At 41.8% G+C, this 23011-nt stretch overlaps 1 protein-coding gene across 2 annotated transcripts in view; it reads left to right on the plus strand.

Moving 5' to 3' along the window:
* The first annotated feature begins 2946 nt into the window (after positions 1 to 2946).
* Positions 2947 to 23011, plus strand: part of Rasa2 (RAS p21 protein activator 2) — a 90402-nt gene continuing 70337 nt past the window's right edge. The window contains exons 1-2 of one of the 2 annotated variants that reach the window (XM_051206812.1): positions 2947 to 3163; positions 20619 to 20736. In XM_051206812.1, the coding sequence (XP_051062769.1) occupies positions 3022 to 3163; positions 20619 to 20736 (260 nt within the window). In that variant the 5' untranslated portion in view covers positions 2947 to 3021. Of the gene's footprint in view, positions 3164 to 3296; positions 3540 to 20618; positions 20737 to 23011 lie in introns of those variants that run through there. The other variant, XM_051206802.1, reaches the window with a different exon arrangement.

Below are 23011 nucleotides of genomic sequence, written 5' to 3' on the forward strand. Positions count from 1 at the left end.
ATGGTGTATAACAGGAATGAGAAGGGTAGGAGACCCATTATGAGTCCCATCAAGAGCATGACATGGTATTTACTGAACTAATCCTTCTAGATGCGTCACAGACATGTTCTCAATAGTTATTTAAGACCAAAGACAAAAGAGGGAAGAGTCACTGTAGTATTTCCATCTTGCACGGGAGAAACACATGCAGACATTTAAACCCACAGGATAGTGCTGCTCTGGGCCTCGGTCAGAAGTTCCATTTTTCACTGGGCAGAGGCTGATGCAGAGATTCACAACTGGCCAAAGAGCTGAGGGTCTGGGCCTGAGAAGTAATCAGCCCTAAACGTGACACCCACACCAGCTACCTCTGAGCTCCAGAGAATTTCAAGGATGATAGGTCAGGAAGAGTGCAGGGACCCGAGGATGGGGAGGAGAGCTGTGGAATTCCATCTTCTGGACTTGACATGGCCTTTGTGCTCATGACCTCACAGCAGCTGTGGTGACTGACCCAAGATTAAAGGGTCAACATTCCAGCATAGACTGGGAGGGGCTTATGAGAACCCTCCCCTCTCTGAGGAGAGGAGCAATAGGGAGTTAATGAATGGCTGGTGGAGGGGAATAATTTTCTTCAGTGGTGCAGGCACCATTACGTTACTCCAGTATATAAATCCCAACCCACAAACCTAATTAAATTCTATGGGGCATGTTCATGTGGGTGCACGCGCGCACACACACACACACACACACACACACACACACACACACACACACACGGACAGGGACTTTGGGGGAAGAGTCTCAGTAGGAGTGGGAGAGTGATAAGGGAGGGTAATGGAGGTGAGTATGACCAAAATACAGTGTGTGTGTGTGTGTGTGTGTGTGTGAGAGAGAGAGAGAGAGAGAGAGAGAGAGAGAGAGAGAGAGTGACTGATTAGAGAAGAGACCACAGGACATAGAGGAATCACGGTGAGATAGAGCTGGAAGCTTCCTCCAGCTAGCTAGCCCTCATAGTGCCGGAAGGTGCTGGCAGACTGCTTGTGGAGAATTGTCATCAGTAGTCTTACTTGGCTGTGGTCTCTATTTGCTACATTACTGTCCTGCCAGGCAAAGTGTACCCACTGATGGTACTAGTGGTAAATCTGCTATGGTGGTTACCAACCACTTCCTGACTGGAATTGAGGCCTGCTCCATAAAATGGAATTTATATCTGATACTATAAACCTGTCTAAAAGCACATGGCTAGGGAGGTCACAGGCCCTAGTAGGGAGGCTACAGATGTTGTTTTGTTAAAGGTTGCTGGAGGAGAAAGAAAGATTTTCTTCCGTAGTATAGCCACTGCTAAGTTTGCCATGCTCCTGTAATTAACCTCTCACCTATATAGGATTCTGGAAACAACTCTCAAAAAAATTCATTGGATTAAAAAAGAAAATCGTGCTGGCGTGATGGCTCATGAGTAAAGGCTCTTGATACCAAACTAAATGGCCTGAGTTAATCCCTAGGACCCACATGGTAGAAGGACAGCCAACTCCCAAAGGTGGGCCACTGACCTTCCGGTGGATCAGTGTAGACAGAAGGGGACTAGCCGTCAAGAGGAAGGGGTTCAGAGGAAGTGGAGGGTAACAAAACAGGGTACTGGCAGGGTGAATATGATAAACAAGTTATACCCATGTATGAAAATATTATCATGGAACCCATTATTATGCATAATCAATAATACTAACAAAGCATTAAACGTCTCAAAAGAGAAAAAGCCAGACTCCAGCACATGGGTGTGAACTCTGATTTGGAAAGGAAAGGAAATAAAATTTGGACTTAGTGCTTGTAAGGTCAACAAAATGCCCCTAAGAACAGGATGCTCACTTTCCCTAAGACTGCATACAGGAAGAGGCATCACACATCGCAAGCTGGATTAGAAGCACTGCTCTGGAGCCTAAGACACTCGGCAAGCTCAGCTCACTGTCCCACTGACTGGCCTTTGCACAAGTGGCTTCTGCTCTTCGAAACACTTCCGTTCCTGCTGGTCTTCGTGGCACCCTTCCCAGGAAGTGTTTATTCCCTCACTAACTCCCAGTTTCCTTACCTTAGCGCTTCTATCACCGTGCCCTCTGCTTTTTTCTGTGTGCCCTTCCAGACTGAGGTGCTCAAGGGCTGGGGCTCTTATGTCTTCTGACCTAAGGCCATCTCTGTATGTCTGAGCCTTAAACAAACAAAAAACTATCTTGGCTGGCAAAGAACAAGCCTGCTCCATTAAGTCAGTTTCTTCCTTCTTAGGGCAGTGCAGTTAACGACCTCAGGACCAGGAAATCATCTCCCTCATCACATACCAGGGTATTATTCACACCATTTACTCACTGTAAATACTTCCCTTAAGATAGTGGCAACAACTAATTGAAGATTTACAAACTTCCCAGGGCAATCTACTTTCTTCAAAGCCTGCTTATGGGGGTGGGAAACCGGTCACCTTTCTGGTTCTGAAATACACATTTGGTGGTACATTCAGGATTTCTCCGGGTCTAGGGCTGGATGGGCATCTGTGGTCCTTTTCTTGAACCAATGTTTGCAGAGCAGCGTTCTTAGGGCAAAGGTAGTGTAAGTGGTTTGTCTCCGCGTTCAGAAGCATCCGGACACTGTTAGAAATCTCTAATACATACATCTCTTAGTTGTTTAATGTTCGCCAAACCCCAAACTTTCTTTGAACCTGGAGTCGTACTGACTGAAGACTCCTTGAGCGTTAGGGGACCTGGAGGTCCGTTCGTGGGGGACGGCCAATTCCAAGGGTTCTGGGGATCACAGCAGGGTCAGGGTTTTCCTCCCGGTGGGGGTTATGGAGCCCCTCTCCCTGACTTGCCCGGGGCCGAGAGCTGCAGCAGTGTCCCGGCGAGGCTGGGCGAGGCGGGCGGGCAGGGCGCGAGGGGCGGGGCGAGCCAGCCCGAGGCCGGGGCGGGGCCAGAGCGCGGCTCGATCCGGCCTAGGCCTCGCCGGGCTCCGCCTCGCCCGGCTACGCAGGCGGTAGGACTGCGGTAGGGGCCGGGCGGCACCATGGCGGCGGCGGCGGCGGCAGCGCCTGCTGCTGCGGCGGCTTCTCCCGAGGCGCCGGCCGTCACGGGCAAGGCAGGACCCGAGACGGGAGAAGAGGACAGTCGTGAGGTCCGAGTGCTGCAGAGCCTGCGCGGCAGGATCTGTAAGCGGGGCCGGGCGCGGGGGGCCGGGCTGAGGGGACCCCGGGGCGCGCGGCGCGGCGCGGCGCGGCGCAGGGTGGGTGGCGGGCGGGCGGGCGGGCGCGCGGGCGGGGGTGGCGGCGCGGCACGCCCGGCACTGGTGAGACTGGATGGGGGTGTGTTGGGGGAGGCGCCGCGTCGACGGGACGGCGCGGGTCCGGGCTCCCCTCCGAGCGAGCGGGGCGGGGAGCTGCACGCGCGGGCGAGCGGGAGTGAGGGGCGCTGCCTGGAGCGCGGCCTGGACGCGGGAGCCCCGGGCGCGGCCGGGGGCGCGCCGAGTTTCCGGCCTTCCTCAGACACAGGCCTGCGGGCGGCCGCGGACGACGGGAGCGGCCCGAGGTGGGAGCCCCGTGGTAATTACAAGGGAGGCGCGGCTGGAGGAGGGAGGCAGGCCGGGGCGGGGCGGGGCCGGGCGGCGGGCTGAGCAGGGGGTGCGAGCTCCCTGGGGGTCGGAGATCCTGCCAGCTTGAGACCGGTGCTGGGGGCTGCGGAAGCGGCGGCCCGGGGTCGGCTGGGCGCGGCGAGGCGAGGCGCGCAGGCGAGCGGGACGCCCCAGGAGCACGGGCCGGACACCTGTGCCCGCCCCACCTTGCGGCGGCGGCGGCGGGGACTTGAATCGAGAGGCGGCGTGACTGACAGGGACTCTGGGCAGGATGTAGTGGCTTCCTGTGAGCAGGTCTCAAAACACACTCATGCAGTCCGCGCTTAACCCGCTTAATTCTTTTCCCGTGCGTTTGTTACTTTTGTGAGAGCCGCGCTGATGAGTGTGGAATCTTCCTCACTCAGGCCAGTTTGATTGACATTGCGATCCTTAGTCTTTAAAGGACCCGTTGATATTACATTGACATCCCTTCCCCAGCTTCTTTAGAGGACCCCTTTTCACTGTTTGAAAGACAAACAATAAAACTTTTGTTGAAAATTTTTTTTCATTCAGTATCCTCAAATTGGAATCATGCTCCACGATGTCTCCTAAATCCATGGCTGTGAAAGATACGTTATATTTTGTGTTAGAATGACTAGTACTGCTTTCTTCGGCAGAATATATTTTTTCTTCTTAAATATTGTTTCAGGTTCGCCCACTTTATTTGAGGTTACCACCTCAAATCCTTTCAAAGATTTGGAATTTTATTAAAACCCCAGGAGCAAACACAATAGTTGTCACTTTTTATTCCCTGATGTGATCCTGGGACTCTTATTAAGACATTTTAGGTATTAAAACTTGGAAAATTACACCAGAGCAATGGATGTTTTGTGAGTGTTAAATTCCCAGTATTTTATGTTACTTTCTTAGGGTGTAAACTTTTCAGTTTGTTTTTCACACATATATGTAATGCCTGGGGACAGCCAAATGAACTAGAATTTCCTCCCCCCACTGATCTGGTTTTCCAAATATTTACTACTTTGTATTTTTCTGTGAATTGATACTAGACACTGTCTGTGGAAGTCTCGATAATCTATAAAAGCAGATTGTGTTGTGGAGTGACATGAACTGTTGAAGTTGAGACAGGGTTGCACTGTTTCTAGAAGGACTTAGTCATCATCTACTTTGACCTAGTCCATAACAAAGGTTCTATGAACAGTTTGGCAAAAATATCACTCCGAGAGAAATTTGGATGCAAATTTAAAGAAAAAAAAAAAAACAAAAACAAAAAACCACAACTTGGTTCCTGTGGTATAGAGTCCCACTGCCCAGAAATTGACCAACAAGTTCCTGGGAATGCTATTTTAACAAAGGCTAAAATATTACACTTGCTTTCATCCTAGAGAGTTTATTTATTTATTTATTTTAATTGCTCAGCTTATAGCCCAGGTCATCGTGTGACTGTTTCACAAAGAAATGTATTTACATGAAGAATACCCCTCCCAATTCTCTGTCTTCCTTTTAGCTAGTGTAGTCTAGAGTTGGTTGAGCTTGGGAACCTTGCAAGGAGATACTGCCCTGTTTGTGAAACTGACATGTGGGTTTTGTAAGGCAAGGGCTGAAAAGTGGCAAAAACAGTAGCAGGTGTTGACATCAAAGAAATGGGATGATGGAGGTCTGACAGTGACAGACTAAGCAGTCTGGGGATGGTGACTAACCTATGTCACCATTCCTTTTCATCACACCAAGAGGCGTTGGGGAGGACCCGATAGTTCCCTGTCCCTGCGGTGTACTGTCAGATTCAAAGCTGCTCTCTGGGGGCCTCTGGTCTACAGCTGAAAAGTCCACCTGAGAGGAAATATTTGTATCCTCATTCCTGGCACTCAACTCCAAACAGCCCAGTGGAAAGTGAGGATGGATTGGTGCAAATATTGTTTAAGTTCTAGAGGTAGATAATGATCCACACCCTTCTTCAGGTGTTTCATTCCTAATTTGTTTATGCCCCATAGATTTCACAAGGCATATAGTATCACATTGATGGATCAAAACAACTACAGGGCGGGGAGATGGTAAAGTGCTTGCTGTGCAAGCATGAGCACCTGCCTTCAGAGCCCATACAAAAAGGCATGCTTTGGGGAGGAAGGGTTACAGCACATTCCTTTGACCCTAGCACTGGGAGATTGTGGCCACAGGCAGGTCCCTGAAACTCATTGACCTGGTCAGCATGGCTGAGTAGAGCTCCTGGTTCGTTGAGAAACCTTGTCTCAGATAATAAAGGTGGAGGGTTTCAGTACCCACATACATGGACACCCACCAGTGTGCACATCTGCACACGGCCTCACTAACAAGTACACACACCCACATACACGGGCAGCTGTGTACACACAGCTTCACTAACAAGTGCACACACATATACAGAAATCATTTCCTAGCTGTGTTTCTACAATCAGTTTAAGGAAATCCACTATTGCAAACAGTATTTTGTGTTACAGACTGATGCCCAATTTCTTAGATCCTTTTGGTGTCTTAAAAATCCTGAACACTTTGAATGGTTGGCTTCTTAACTGTATTCAAGAGGCAGAGTCGTTGGATATCATCGAATTGTCATCTGAGCCTTTAGTAACCAAAGTTAGGAGTATTTTGGGTCTGAACAACTTGGATGCAAGTGGCGTGCCTAAAGCTAGTTTGTATTCCCCCCACTCCCCCATTAAACCCTACTTTCAGGTGAAAGAAGGATTTTAGACTTTCTCCCTTATATCTTCAGGCTTGATGTGACCTCTATTTGGGACCACATTTTGTTCAGTCTGCCCTTGTTCAAGTCAATTGTAAAAGTTTTGAAAGGTCCCACACTACTTTGTGCACAAGCTTTTTCACTCGTGGGATAGATACCTGGTCCATAAAGGTACCAGCTGTGAAGATTTTGTGTGGTGTTTGATGTATTGTGCAGTGAGTTGTGTGAGACAATGATTGTGACCCAAGAACTCACTTAGGATTTTGATATTTTCAGACCAAAAATGACTTAACCCTGTTTGATAGAGCAGAAAGCATTTAACAGTGCTTAAGCTTAGGGGCCTGGTGTAATTAGTCAACTGGGATTGAATGTACACTTAATCCCCAGCTTTTGTTCACACCTTTGTGTTCCTCTACAGTCCCATGTGTAAAATGTGAATAGTAAAAAATATCTATCTCACAGGATTGCTATGATGATACCCTCAACCCACAACTAAAAGAAAAAAAAAAAAAAAAAAAAAAAAAAAAAAAAAAAAGCTGGGTCAACCATGGGTCTCTTAGGAAGGAGTGAAGCAGGAGATAAAGCCTTATCTGATGCTCTTGTCCAACATGAACTAGCATTTCCTGGTGTACAAAGCTGACTGGAAGCAGAAAGCTGTGTTCTGCTTCGTACTTTGTTGGGTAATATTCCTGAGACTTTAGGCGGCTCCTTACCTGGGGCTTGTCTCTGTCTCCTCTTTCTAATCTTCAGAGTGGTGCCAGTGCTTTATCACCAGTCATTTTGCTCATGTTGTTTCCTCTGCCTGTGATTCCCCCCCCCCCCCATATTTGGCCAGAGAACCCCTACACATCTACACATCCTTCAAAAGCTTGCTCCTTGTGATCTGAGTCTGTGAGCCAATTTATCCTCATTTCCAGCCATAGGCCTTTGATGAAAAAAAAATGCATGACCATTTTCTTATCATAGAAATCATTTGTATTTGTTCCCCCTATATTATGAGCTCTTTTGGTTTAGTGTTCTTGTTTTTTTTTTGTTGTTGTTGTTGTTGTTGTTTTGTTTTGTTTTGTTTGTTTTTAACAGTGTCACTAGAGCAGGGCAGGCCTTTAGAAAATAGGCTACCTCGCAATGCCATCCTGAGGGTAGTTTCACAGCATTGGATGTAAAAGAATTTCCATATTGCTGACAGACTAGCAAGTGTTTTATTAAAGGAAAACTTTATAGATCTCTCAGGAAGCTCTTTTTTCTTTTCCTTTGAAAATTGGAATGTCCACTTTTCTTAGGTTTGAATTGAGGCCAAAGTTGCCTCCTTAGGAAAAAGATTACATTTTCCTAAATGCTGGCTTAATAATTAGAGTACTGATTGTTGTCTGATTAGTTGTTTCTGGAGCTTGGAAAAGAAAATCTTAAAGCCATACTTTACCCAGGAAGTGTTTCTATTTGGCATAGCAGGTTTAAATGTTTTGGTAATAAGATATAAGTGAAGACATTTTATTGACTACCCAAGAGTTGAGAGGAAGAGATTTAAAAGGGATTATTCATGCTAATAGTTCATTATTATCATCTTTTTTTTTTTTTTTAATGAGATGAGTACTTAGTGGAGGGATTTAAAGGGTTTACTCATGGTAATAATTCATTATTGTCAGAAACTTGAAATGAGATGATGAGTTATTTATGACAGAAAAAGAGTCCATCTTTGAGATGGATAGAAACTGAGGAGAAAGGGATCTTTGTGAAGTTCACAAAGCATTCAGCCAAGCCTTTGCTCTGTGGAGGACAGGAGTAAACCTCAGTGAATTTGTAGATGGTTTCTGTAACTGTGGACTCTTTGAATAGTCCCATAAGTGACTGTGGAATTAATGTAGCTAGAATAAAACCATCAAGGAAAATCCTATTTCCTTGATAATGTGCTTTATGAAATTATTTGATCGTAGCAGATTATTTGTTTTGCCTACTGATACATGTCTATACTCTTTTAAAAACTGATAATAAAGTTTTGTTGTATAGTCATGTATTATTGTTAAATGAAGGAACATTTTATGTAAATTAAAATTTTATGACATCTAGTTATGTGTGGTATTTTAGTCACCAAACACCTTTAATTAAATTGACTTCATTTGTGTATGTGTGTGTGTACATGTGAAAGCCAGGGGACAATCTTAGCTGTTGTCATCAAGAACACTGCCCACATCGCTTATGGCCTGGTGCCCAGTAATTAGTCTAGACTGGCTGGCCAGCAAGCTCCACGGATCCCTCTGTCTCTACCATCCTAACACTGGGATTACACACATGACTCCCCCACACCCAACATTTTTGCCTGAGATTTGGGGGTTAAACTCAGGTCCTCGTGTTTGAGGCAAGCCCCCCAAATGATGTTATAAGGTTATATCAAATATGAGCCAGGCAGTGGTGGTACATGCCTTTAATCCCACTGAGGAGGCAGAGTCTGGAAGATCTCTTGAGTTCAAGGCCAGCCAGGGCTACACAGAGAAGCTCTGTCTTGAAAACAACAACAGCAGCAAACAAACCAAAGAAACCAAAACAAAAAAACAAACAGTAAGCTATAGTTGGAAAATTTGTTATTTTGAGTGTGGTTCCTAATATCCTAAACATGCTATTAATGATAGGATAACCTGGCAGATTGAGGAGCCCCTGCTTCTTTATTTCAAAAATGAGCGTTTGGTTGTGTCTTTAAACACCTCTCCTAAGACAGTACATCAGAGGCCTTTGCTTTAATGGTTGACTTTGTTTTACATTTAATTCAGTACTTTTAAGAAATTTGCCTAAGACTTATTAAGGTTGTTTAATTCAATAGTAATAGGTAATATATATTTGAGTATCTGTTAGGACATATAAGTCTCTTGCACTGTAAGTCTAGATAAGAAAGTCTTTACTTGCTGTTTTATTCTAAAATTTATACTAAGCAGAAGTATACTTTCAATCATTGTCTGCTTAGAGGATTATAAAGTTAAAATTCTTTCTAGAATGCTATTGATTTATTACTGTGAATGTTGAAAATATGCTACATTTAAGACATGAAGACTGCTTTACCTCTTCACTGGTTTTTGGAGTGGCAGTAGAATTTCATTGAGGTTTGTATACATGCTCGTCTGTTCCTACTGAAGTAGTGGTAGGACTAGCAATGCAACCAAGGTTGAACTGAGTGGAGACTGAACCTGGATGTTTATTCCTTTGTGCTAGACTTTCAACTCCTTGCAGTCTTGACTACCCACCAGTGTCACTTGTGTGCTTTAAAAAGTTGATATCATCACTTTGAGGGTCTACCAGTGTACTTTGTATCCTTTTAGAGATTATGTAAGCACTTAGAAACAGTTGTGTTATAGCTTTTCCACCACAGAGAAATAGAAGCAAAATATGCATTTGTTCTGCGTCTTTCTTTGTCAGTATAACTTGAAGATTTTTTCATATCCTCATCTAAAATTGATGTGTTTATAATATGCATAATATTTCATCATCTGGATTATTGTATTTTATTTAACCAGTGACCTGTTGATTGACATTTAAGTTGTTTCTTGTCTTTGCAGTAACAAATGTTGCATGTGTGTGTGTCTGTGTGTTTAGTACTGGGAAGAGAATTCAGCTTCTTCTCTGTATTCTACAACCAAGCTGTATCTACAGCCCAGGAGCATGTTATTTATTTTATTTATTTATTTGGTTTTCCAAGACAGGGTTTCTCTGTGTAGCCCTGGCTGTCCTGGAAATTTCTCTGTAGACCAGGATGGTCTTGAATGTACAGAGATCCACCTGCCTCTGGAGTGTTGAGATTAAGGGGATACGACACCACTGCTGGCTGCTGTGTGTTATTTTAAGGATGAGCTGTCCTTGAATTTGTGATGACTCTCTTGACTCCTGCCAGTAGCTGAGTGTGTTGGCTATACTGCTTAGCATCACTGTGTTTGGACTTCATACAGAGTTTTAAATTATAGAGCCATTGGAAAAATACATGAAAAGGTATTTCAGAGAAGAATATAAGTTATCTAGGAATATATGAAAATGCTGGTAAGTGAACAGAAATGAATCAGAGAAATAATAGTGTAAATACATCACCACTTAGAAAAAATAGAAACTTTGATTATTTCATTATTTAGTGAGTGCTTAAGAAAACAGATATGTTTTATTGTGATTTTAAATTTATAAAACCATGTGAGCCCATTTTGGTAGTAGCTGTTAAAATTTAAATACATTTTTCTTATGTGTTTTTACTTCCACCTTATTGACCTACAAGCACATACAAAGAAGTTTCATGTTTGTCTTGTTTGTTTAAAAAAGACAAAGTGTTCATTAACAGGAAAGTGAATAGTTTTTTCATACATATATTCTATAGCAGTTAGAAAGAACAAAGTACATTTGTATTAGAATGACCACAAGATGTATTATTGGGTGAAAAGAAGCAAATTATAAGAGTAATATGTGTATTTTGTTATCTAGCATATGACCATTTGTCCGTCCGTCCATCCACTCAATCTGTTAATTGTGGTACCTGAGGATCAAATCTGGGACATCACAAATACTAATTAAGTTTTCTGTCACAGAGCTACAGTCTAGCCCCTTAATGTGTGCTTTTAAATTCTTAGGACAGTGGGCTTTTCTCTACAAATTAATAGATACATCTTATATAAAAAGATGTCTGTAAAGATGCATAGCTTGATTTTTTTTTTTCAATGATGGGCAACAGGAATTAGTCTTCAATGTAATGGCTTGATTTTTAATAAGAGAGTATAAATGTATTGGAGATATCAAAAATTTCTGTTATTACAAATGATTTTGATGGTGTTAGTCAGACATTGTGAGTCTCTATTTAACTTTGAGTTCTGTGTGCAAAAATCAGACTTGGTAACATTTTAAGTACACATTGAAATGAATAATATCAACGTTTCTATTTTCAAATGTTACTTATTAGTGTGTGTGTGTATAAATGTATGTAATTATGTTGGGAAGGGCTTGTGCGTGCGTGCGTGTGTGTGTGTGTGTGTGTGTGTGTGTGTGAGTGTGTGATAACTTGTAGGGTTGGTTCTCTTCTCCCACCATGTGAGTCCTGCAGATTGAACTCACAGCAGTGCCTTTACCTGCTGAGTGTTCTCACTTGCCCCCTTTGTGGTTTTTTTTTTTTTTTTTTCAATTTTAAAGATTTATACTTAATAATGAAAACATGAGTACAGGTGTCTGTAGGTGCCAAAGGAGTTAGAGGCAGTTGCGAGCCCCCTCTGTGAATGCTGGGAACTGAACCCAGGTCTTCAAGAGAAAAGCAGGTGCCAATCCCATAAGTTTAAGTTTAAAGAAAGTGAAACATAGAACAATACAATGGATTCCTATATAGTTTGCCTGTTTGGTCAGTTGCTTATGCGAAAAATATTGACTTTTCAAAAAGTAACTTTCAAAGTAATGTCCTATGTGAGGGTGCTGAATAATTTTGAACCTGTATATCTGGACAGACTTATTTATACAGAATTTCCTCAGTACATATGGGAGAGTGAGCCTGTGCTTATTGACAATTTACTGCTTCCAGGTATTTTTCTAGGATAGTTTGCATATTATTTTATTTACTTCATTTCATGTAGAGGATTGTTGTTCTTACTTTAAAGAAGCAGCAACAGAAAGCCTCTTTAGCAGTGTTTAAAAGGGCAAAACTTATTGTTTGTTGACAAGGCTCATGTCTTTTCTCTACCAGGCTGCTTGTCTACTACTGTATTGGAATGAATTTGTTTCTATTACAAGACGTGGTGATTACCTCTAAATTAACAATGGTGTAATGAAATGGATGGTTATTAAAGTTATAATGTTGTCAGATGCAGTAGAGTGAGTCCAGGGATTCATAAAATAGTCTTTTGTTTTCCTTACTTTGCTCTTGTGCGTTTTGCTGCCTCCCCGCCCCGTTCTCTCTTCTCTCCTTTTCCTTTTCCCCCTATTTCCTTGTTTTATTGACATGAAATCTCACTGTGTGGTTCTGCTAGCTGACTAGACTCAAACTCAGTCTAGCTGGAGTGCTGGGAAAGTTCTATCACACCCACTGATTTCTGTGCTGTTTAATGCAGTTTCTTGCCTTTGAGTGGTTCTGCTAATAAATGCACACCTCTTATACACATAGGGGTGTGCGTATCTTCGTTGTTATCAGATGCTGCTTTTTTTTTCTTTTGAAAAGTGGCTGATAAGAATTCCATTACCATAGATAACAGTCACATCCCACATAAGGCCTGTCCTTATGGCCCCAGGCTCCTCCAGCATCTGTCTTTAAGCCTTTTGCTTGCCATTCCAGGCCCTCTAGGTTGCTTTATGAGCCTTGCTAAGAATCATGTAGCTGCAGGGACCAATGGCCTAGCTTAGCAGAGATTACTCCATAATCTGTTTCCTTTCTCACCTTGCAAAGGGGTCTGTAAGAACCATAGAAACCAGCACACATTCAAAACTGACAGCATAAGTGGCAAGGCAAACCGCAGAAGATTGTTCTCGCACTTGGTAACATACTTGTATAGCCCATGGACACTTCCTGGTAATATCTTGTGAATTCTCTTTTTCATGTACAGTAGTTTCCTAAGTCTTGTTCTAGACTAAGCTTCAATCAGAGGTGATAATATGATCACAATACAGATAACTGCAACAGTTATTATGAATTATCTTTGATCAGGACCTAGTGGCTTGGATATGTGGTATGTAGATGTTAATTTTTAAGAACCTCTAGCTAAGCAAAAATACTGATAGTTGCTGTTTACTAAATACTTTGTTTTAGAAATTTTACCAAGTGCTTTACACACAGCATTTACAAATTAAAATTATTAGAGTTTTAGGCCAGTCAGGACTACTGAGACTGTCTCAAAAAAATTATTTATTTATTTATTTATTTAAAGTTACATGTGAATTTCTCCTTTGATATGAGTTGATCTGTGTCAACAGTCTAAAAGTTAAAAACAGGTCCCCAGTACACAGGGTATATTAATAAGTGTAAACAAGAGTGGGTACCACATATAAATAATGATAATAGTCAAGGAGAACTTCATTGAGAAGGTAGCATCTGCATAAATATATGAGGAGATGGGAAAAACATTTAATTTTTTTATGAGATAGTCACTTTTTGCCATTGTCAAAAAGTAAATGGTTAAAAGCAAGTTCGTAAATATCAATGGAAACAGTAACTGATAACAGAAATGGAAAATCTTCCATGTAAATGTCATCCATATAAAGGTCATCAGAATTTTAAATTAAGATTAAAAATGATAATAGCTAAGTATGGTGGCACAGGCCTGTAATCCCAGAACCTGGGAAGTAGAAGTAGGAAGACCAAGAGTTCAAGGTTATCTGTCTATCCTTGGCTGCATAGCAAATCCAAGGTCAACGTGAAAGTCCTTGTCTCAAAACCTTTCAACACCAACAGAATTTAAAAAAAGAAAGAAAAGAAAAACGTATACTGGGGGGGGGTGTGTGTGAGTGTTATGTATGTATGATGAGAGAAAACTTTTTTGTTTGTTTGTTTGTTTGAGACAGGGTTCTCTGTGTTGTAGTTTTGTAGACAAGACTGGCTTTGAACTCACAGAGATCCACCTACCTCTGCCTCCTGAGTGCTGGGTTTAAAGGCTTGCACGACCACTGCCTGGCTTGAAAAGTTGCATTTTATTCATCAGATAAAACCACTGACATATAGTGCCAACTTGCAGTACATCTGTGAAACAAGAAATGGTCTTAGGGTTTCTACTGCTGTGAAGAAACACCATGACCATGGCAACTCTTACAGAGGGAAACATTTAATCAGGACTGGCTTACAGTTCAGAGGGTTAGTCTGTAATCATCATTGGTGGGACATGGCAGCATGCAGGCAGACATGGTGCTGGAGAAGAAGCTGAGAGTCCTATATCTTGCAGGCAACAGGAAGTCAACCAAGACACTGGGCAGTATCCTAAGCATAAGAGACTCCAAAGCCTGCCCCCACAGTGACACATTTCTGCAATAAGGCCACACCCACTCCAACAAAGTCAAATTTAATAGTGTCGCTCCTTTGGGGGCCATTTTCTTCCAAACCATCACACTAGTGAAGGGTTTGTTTTGCTCATCTTTGAACATTTGAAAAAGGGACATTTAAAAAGAAACTTATGGGGGAGCTTTAAAAGAAATGTCCTTAACAGTTATGCATTAAGCCATAACGTAAGCTAAAGTGCTTAAGGAGTATTGCTTAAAAATTGAACAAAAACACTTATTACAGAGTAAAAGAAGCTGTGTCTCACCTTTTCAGCGAGGAGCAGTTGATTGTGAATGATGTCAGGATCCTAACCTTGATTTATTATTGATGGAAATAGTGACAGTCATAAATACAATCAAATATATACTTTTTGTTAATACCTTTATATGTTACAATGCTTGGCATGTTTTGGAGAGCTATAAGGATCCAAGTTTGACTGCTAGCATCTAAAGAAAAACTGCCAGGTGTGGTAGTGATTGCTGTAATCCCAGCTCTGGGAAGGCAGATCGACCGGACTTGCTGCCAGTTAGTCTAGCTGAGTAAGGGAGCTTCAGGTTCAGTGAGAGACCTTGTCTAAAACATTAGGGGAAATGATGGAGGAAGACAACCAGTGTGAATTCCCATGTGCACACTTGAACATGGTATTTCTTTTTATTACAGTGGAAGTGAAAATCATTTTTTGGATTGGCTTGGTCAAGTATCATATCTCAAACTACAGTAAAACGTTTTAAAAAAATACAGGTATGCTCATGCATTGTATTAAAATATATTATTTTGCCAGGCATTGGTGGCCTTTAATCCAAGCACTCAGGAGGCAGAGGCAGGAGGATCTCTGTGAGTTACAAGCCAAGCCGTTCTACAGAGCCAGTTCCAGGACAGGCTCCAAAGCAATGCAGAGAAACCCTGTCTCAAAAAACATACATACGTATGTATGCACATATCTTTATTTTAAAGATTATTTTTATTTATATATGTGTATGTGTGTCCATGTAGGTCCATGGCACATGTAGGAGGCCAGGAGAGGGTGTCAGATTCCTCGAGCTGGATTTAGAGGTAGTTAATTGTGAGCAGATTGGGAACAGAACTCCAGTCCTCTGGAAGAGCAGCAAGCAATCTTAACTACTGTGCCTGCCTTCCCTCTCTCCCTCCCTCCTAACCTCTCTGTTTTGTTTTGTTTTTTTGAGACAGGGTCTCACTATATAGCTCTGGCTGTTTTGGAACTCAATCTGTAGACCAGGCTGGCCTTGAACTCACAGAGATAACTGCTGGGATTAAAGGCATACACCAGCATGATTGACTTTTTTTTTTGTAAACTTTTGAGCAGGTGTGTGTGTGTGTGTGTGTGTGTGTGTGTGTGTGTGTGTGTGTGTGTACACGTGCAGGTAATATGGAGGTCAGAGGGCAATTTTGCTGATTCAGTCTTCTCCTACTACCATTACATAGGTTCTGAGGATCTAATTCAGGTCTTCAAACTTTCATGGCAAGTGCCTTTACCCACTGAGCCATGTTGTGAGACCCAAGATCTTTTAGTGATTTCCAGGCCAGGGAGGCACACTGTATCTACTAAACAAGTAAATTAAAAAAAAAAAAAAAAATGGTCATCCCCTAAGGAATGGCACCCAAAATCGTCCTCTGGATCACACACTTAATGTGCTTATGCCATCCCCTTCCTCCTGGGTGCCTCAGCCTTCTGAGTGCTGGGATTAAAGGTGTGTGCTACCATGCCTGGAAAGCCTTTTATTTATTTGTTTGTTTGTTTATTTATTTATTCACCCATCCATCCATTCATTCATTATATAAATTTTATTTAAATTAGAAGTAATTTATCTTATTTTACATATCAATCCCAGTTCCCTCCCCCTCCCATCCTCCCATGCCTCCCACCCACTCCCCAAGAGGGTAAGGCCTTCCATGAGGGATCATCAAAATCTATCAAGTTATTTAGGGTAGGGCCTAGCCCCCTTCCAGGCTAAGGGAGTACCCCTCCATGGGAAGTGGGCTACTGAAGCGTGTTCATGCACTAGGGATACATCCTGGTTCCATTGCCAGAGGCCCCTAGCTGGCACCCACGTTCAGGGGGCCTGGTTTGGTCCTATGTTGGTTCCCCAGCTGTCAGACTGGGGTCACCTTTTATTGTATAATGACATATTTTTTAAATACCTAAATTGGTCCTTTGCCTATGATGAATTAGTCTATACCAAGTTTCCTCACATTTAAATGAGGTGAATAAAAAACCAGAATGAGGTAGTAAAACAAAGATAACTTAAAATGAGCCACCTAAACTCTGAGGGTAGGTCAGTGTTACCAGATACTAAAACGTGGGCAAATAAAGTGGAAATCAAAAGGCAACAATTTGATTTTAGTGTTCTTGAAGATTCTAGACAAAGGAGGTTCTGAAGCTAACTGTAGAAGGGTTCAGGGTACAAGTAGAAGAGAAGGATTAGAGCTAGAGGATGGATTATTTTGGCCTAGTCCATCTCCTGAGATGGCATGGAGGTAGTAGGACCATTTGTGAGGAAGGACAGCTTCCACAATGCTTCACTTTTGTGTTGTATGTAGCTTGATGACACAGTGTATGCTATTAGTACCTTTATTCTGCTTAGAGATGGAACAGAACACAGCGATGCTTTAATGCCCTAACCATTGGCTAATGCACTTTGTAAACGGGCAGTTAATCACTGTTGGAGTTTGGAATTACAGTTTAAATTCCTGATAACTGATTAAACATGTTAGTGTAATTATTTTGGAGAACTGGGCATTGGTTGGATGAATTAATTTTCAGCATGGCTTATCTAAACTCCAGTCAGTGGTAGATACTGGGGAAAAAGAATGAGTTAGGAGAATTGCTTTTATAGAATGTAATGCATTTCTTTATATTTTAAGTAAGTATCTGGCAATGCCAATTTTATTAGATTCTGCAGACAGGACAACCCTCTTCCCTCTCTGGGGTGGTGTTGGTAGATAATGTACACATTATTCAGCATTGTTTCCTAAATAGTACTTAACATGGAGGAAACAGGTACCTACCCAGGGCAGGTATTTAATGTTCTAAACTCTCATGTTAGATATGTAGCATATTTATTACAGTCTAATTCTAATTGTTGTACATTTCAGGCCTTGTTGGTGGTCTCTATGAACTTAGGTTTAAAACAGATTTGTTGTGTTATGTGAAGGAGGAGAGTCTGAGGAATGAAAATAGAATTGCTAGGCAAGGTCTTGAGTGGGAAAAGGGGTAGGAAAGAGAGGACCCTGATGGAAGGGGGAACTCCTGGCGAACAGAGGACTTTGATTTTCTTTTTTCTTTCTTTTCTTTCTTTCTTTTTTTTTTTTTTGTTCAGAAATGCTTCACTTGTAAATACACCATCTCATTTTAGTTAGTTTGGGAATCATTTTCACGGTGAGATTCCCTGATTCTGATTTAATTGGGATGAGCATAACTTTGTTTAGAATGGTTAAGTGGTAATTTCATTTTTTTTCTGGTCTCCAGTGATAGTTGAATATTGTTGCCTTTCCATTGCCTCATTTTTTTCCTTCTTTTTTAGACACAGTCTCACTATCCAGTACCCTGATGAGGATAGAACTTGCTATGTAAACCTGGCTGGTTTCAAACTCAGATCCTCCTGCCTCTGCTTCCTGGGTACTGGGCTTAAAGACATACACCACCACACCTGGCTCTTTGATTTTCTTATTTTAAGTTTGTTTGTTTATTTTGGTTTGGCTTTTTGAGACAGGGTTTCTCTGTATTGCTTTGGAGCCTGTCCTGGAACTTGCTCTGTAGACCAGGCTGGCCTCGAACTCACAGAGATTCACCTGCCTCTGCCTCCCAAGTGTTGGAATTAAAGGTGTGAGCCACCAACACCTGGCTTTAAGTTTTAAATTGTTTACTCAATTTTTTATAAATGCTTCTTAAGTTTCTGGTAGACTTTATAAACATTGGCTTCAATAACTGTTCTAAACTTAAGCAGAAAGAACCCAAACCTTCATCAGAAAAACTGCTCTTCAGTGATTTTTCTGCAGTTATATAATTCTTAGTAGGAGAGAGACATTGATTTAATGATTCTTAGGGTAATTAAGTTTCTTTCCTTTATGAAGCTACCCTGCTTTCTTTTAAAAGCTTATTTATTTGTTTATTTATTACATGTGTGGGGATAGGGATGGGGTTTGGGTACACATGTTAAGGCATGTATTTAGTAGTCAGAAGACATTTAAGGGCTAGTTCACTTTGTCTTTGAAGCAGGATCTCTCTTGTTGTTTGGCTCAAGAGCTGATGGTTGGTTCTCCTGTGTTCCCTTCCCATCTTACTGTAGAAATGCTGGGGACATTTTCATGTGTATCATCCATCCAGCTAGTCGGGATTGCATGCAAATGTTTTCACACACTGAGCCTTTTTGCTGGCCCCTTCCTTACCTTTTTAGATTTGTACATTGGTGTGTATTTCAGTGTGAAGACTTGTGCTTGTTCTTTTGGTACATCAGTAGCTCACAAGAACTTCAAAGCTTGACTTACTGGGTTCTTTATTCCTTCAACAAATATATTACCAGATGTTTATTGTTTAGATCTTGAGCATTAGCAAATTCTCAGGCCTTATATAGGAACTGCAAAAACTAACAGAAGTTCAGCCAGTTACCAATGCTCTGAAGGAGACCAAATAGGAGGAGTATGGTAGTAGGATCATCTGCTTTCGACAGACCAATCAGGGAAAAGGTCTTTGACAAGTGTCCTTTGAGCTCAGACCTGAATGATAGGAATGTACCAGCTCTGTGAGGAGTAGAAAGATCCAGGGAGAACTCACAATAATAAAGTTGACATGGCTGATGAATAGGGAAATAAGTGAACCCTGCAGAGAACAAAAGATTTAGAGATGAGATTCTCAGATAGATGGTAGGTAGTGAGGCAGAGGAGTGACTGACTTGAAACTGATGAGAAGATCACTCTTGGTCTGGATTATGGCTCTGTGGCAGAGCACTCATCTACCATGTGTTCATGCATAAGGCTTGGGTCTGATCCCCGCATTGAAAAGGAAAGAAAAGATCACATCTCTAAGTGAAGAATAGAGTGTAGGAGAGCAAGAGAAGCAAAGACACCAGTTAAGATATTTCCATGCTTGTCTGATCAAAAAGTTACAGTGCTTGGACTTGGGTGATACAAGTAAGTGAAGGAAAAAAATAATTGGATTTTAGATTTTGTCTTTTTTGGTTTTTCGAGGCAGGGTTTCTCTGTATTGCTTTGGAGCCTCTCCTGGCACTTGCTCTGTAGACCAGGCTGGCCTCAAACTCATAGAGATCCTCCTGCCTCTGCCTCCTAAGTGGTGGTGGGTGTGTGCCACCACTGCCCAGCTTAGATTTTGTTTTTTAAAAGATCTTCTGGATTTGCCAATGAACTGGATGTATAAGGAAGTAGCATGAAGATGATGAGGGAGAAGGGAATAAGAGTAGACCAAGGGAAGAGCGTGTACAAGAGGAAATAAGATTGTTTTCCTGGGACTTGTTAAATTTGAGAAACCTAGTGGATGGATATCCAGGGGATAATTACATTTAGCACGAAGGAGAGAAGGTGGGGCCTACCGACACAGAACTGGGAGCCACTAACACTATATGCTGCAGGAGTTTATAGGGAAATAAAAAGGAGGGTCCAGATTGAGATCTGAGGCAATTACAGCATTGTAGTGAGAAGGGGAGGAGCAGAGCCAGAAATAGTATGTTGTGGAATCCAGCAGGAGGGGGTAGACATAGTAAGAACAGCATTGAACATAGGACTTACTTTAGTAAGTCAACATTCATTGATGTTGGTGACCTTGATTAAATAGTTTCAGTGTCATGTTGGGATCAGAGGCTAATTAGAGGCCAAAGAATGGACGGATGTGAGAAAGGAGTCAGAAGTGGAGGTTTGCAAGGGAGAAGGGGTGGGATTAAGGATGGTTATTTGCTTCTTTTGTTTATTTTTATTGAGAAATGTTGTTTCTGTGCTAATGAGAAATCTGGTAGAAAGGAAAATTAATGCTGATTCAGGAAAGGGGTTAATTGCAGGTTCATGATGGTACTGTGGGACAGAGTGGAGAGAGAATACCTTTTCATAAAGATGCAGTGATGTGTTATGACCCCCATGTGTCTGTACATAGCTCCTCCCTCCATTCTTTTTTGTTGTTAAATATTTAGGGTTTTTTTCTTTTAATTAAAAAATAAACTTTGCTATAGAGTTCTAAGGAAGGCTCAACACTTTTTAGCCACATCCCCCAATCTTAGATCACCAGTTGCTTTTTTTCTCTACACCATATTATGCCTTCTTCCAGATTTAATTCATATATAAGCCTTGGGTGATATAAGTAAGGATATTTAACATCAATCTAAACTTTTGTGCCAACAGATGAAGCAAAAAATTTATTGCCATATATTGGACCCAACAAAATGCGAGATTGTTTCTGCACTATAAATTTGGACCAAGAAGAAGTTTATCGCACCCAGGTTGTTGAAAAATCTTTAAGGTTGGTAGAAAATAAGAAATTGCCGCTCATTTGATATATATTCATAGTTTTAAGTATTTTCCATATTCTTATCAAGTTGACTTTAATTGAAACAAATATTTAAAGATTTTCTTTTCTATTATGAATGTGTTTTTAGAATTATAGAATGAAGCATTTGAAGGGGCCTTGAATGTTGAGTAAGCTGGGCTGACAACATTAGCAGTAGTTCTGGCAAGTGGTCATGTGGCTTCTACTTAACAGTGTTCCAGTCACTAAGAAGTTCAAGCTTCCTAAGCAGTCTGCTTGGTCTTTGAACTGTTCTGAGTCAGAAAGTGCTTATGTTTAATTAGTTAATGATTGTTAAAATAACATCCAGCCATGTGCCAAGCGCTTGCTCAGTTCTGGGTTCTGTTTTCTCCTCTGTGAGAATAATATCCATGCAGTGCTTGCCTTCATGTGTCTTTTCATTGCCTTGGAAAGTATTTTTTCTTAGTTGTCCTAACTCTGTCCCTTACATTTTTCTGGGCAACAAGTTTAGTCTATCTTTTACATGGCATCATTAAATATTTGAAAACAACTATCAGTCTGTACCCTGGGCTAAATTTTGCCTATTTATTTGAGCTTTCTCCAAGTGCATTATTTTACTTCTCCAAAGAATAAATTAGTTCTTAAAGTTCACACAAGTTGGAGCTAGAGAGATGGCTTAGTTGGTAAAGTACTTGATATGAGAACTGGTGTTCCATCCCCAGCACCATGTGAAAAAAACAGGTGCAGTAGCTTTCCCCTTGTAGTCCCAGTGCTGAGGACATGGAGATAGGAGGATCCCAGAAACTTGATGGCCAGCCAATACAACCAGATTGTTCAACAAGAGACTTTGACTCAAAAAATAAGTTGGAAAATGAGTGAGAAAAATACCCGATGTCACCCTTTGGCCTACACATACTCCCTACCCCTGCACCTGCATACACAGAAGAACAAACACACACACTTCTTACAAGTTACTTGCTAGTGTATTATCAGGGGATAAGCCCTTGGTAGGATGCTTTCATCTTTGGAAGTGTAATTACACTTTGAAAATATCATAGCAAATTCTTAATTTGTCTCCTCTGCCTTGCTGCATTGTTTGTGGTTGAAATTATGATTTAGAATTTTGCTAAAGCCAGGTGTCATAACACATGCTTTTAATTCCAGCACATGGAAGGCAGAGGCAGGCAGATCTCTGTTGAGTTTGAGGTCAGCCTAGTCTACATAGGTAGTCCAGGCCAGTAAGAGTACATAGTAAGAGCCTATCTCAAAAACACGCAAACAAAGCAAAACAAAACAAAAAGAAAAAACCCACCACCATCAAAATGATAAAAGGATAGTCTTCAGAAACAACACAATCGAGGATTCTGGGAGTTGTTAAACAAGTGTGGTGATTGAAACAGTTGTCATAACTTGTACTTCATTCCACGGGATCTCTGGAGTATGTTTTGGTGCTGTGTTAACCCCCCCCCCCACTTGCCTGTCTTCTGAAGTGTGCCTGTGTCTCCTTCCTGTTCTTCTTTCTCTTCTCTCCTCCATCTTCCCTTTCCTTTTCTTCCTCTCTTCCTCTGCACACAGGGTCTTGCTATGTAGCCCAGGTTGGCCCTGTACTTCTCACTCCTACTTCAGCCTCTGAAATGCCTGTGTTGTAGACATACCCCTCTGCATGCCCTTTTACATCTTTGGTTCTTTAATTTTGGACTTTTTTCCCCCTGAGGCAGGGTTTCTCTGTGTAATAGTTCTGGCTGCCCTGGAACTCACTTTGTAGACCAGGCTGGCTTCAAACTTACTGAGATCCTTCTGCCTCTGCCTCTGCCTCCCAAGTGCTGGGATTTAAGGTGTGTGCCACAACCAGCTAGCTAACTCTTCATAAGGAAAGTATCATATTAAATGAAAGTAGGCCAATGTAGAGGCTTAGTCAGTAGGTAAAGGTGGTAGCTGTCAAGCTTAACAGCTTGAGTTCAGTACCTGTAATCAGAGTTTTTCTGTGTCCCTGCACTTGGTTCCAAATATCCACTCAGAGACTTCTTATTAATTATAAATGTTCGGCTGATAGTTCAGGCTTATTACTAACCAGCTCTTACAATTTAAATTAACCCTTTTCTATTAATCTATGTGCTGTCCTTAGGCTCATGGATTTTACCTCAACTGCGTGTCCTACTTCCTTTCCATCTGGCTGGCAACTCCTCTCACTCTGCCCTTCTTCCCAGCATTCTCTCTACCCCAAAAATCCAGCTTAGCCATTGACCAATCAGCTTTTTATTAACAATGT

Source organism: Phodopus roborovskii, unplaced genomic scaffold (genome assembly GCF_943737965.1).
Source record: "Phodopus roborovskii unplaced genomic scaffold, PHOROB, whole genome shotgun sequence".
NCBI classification, from domain to species: domain Eukaryota; kingdom Metazoa; phylum Chordata; class Mammalia; order Rodentia; family Cricetidae; genus Phodopus; species Phodopus roborovskii.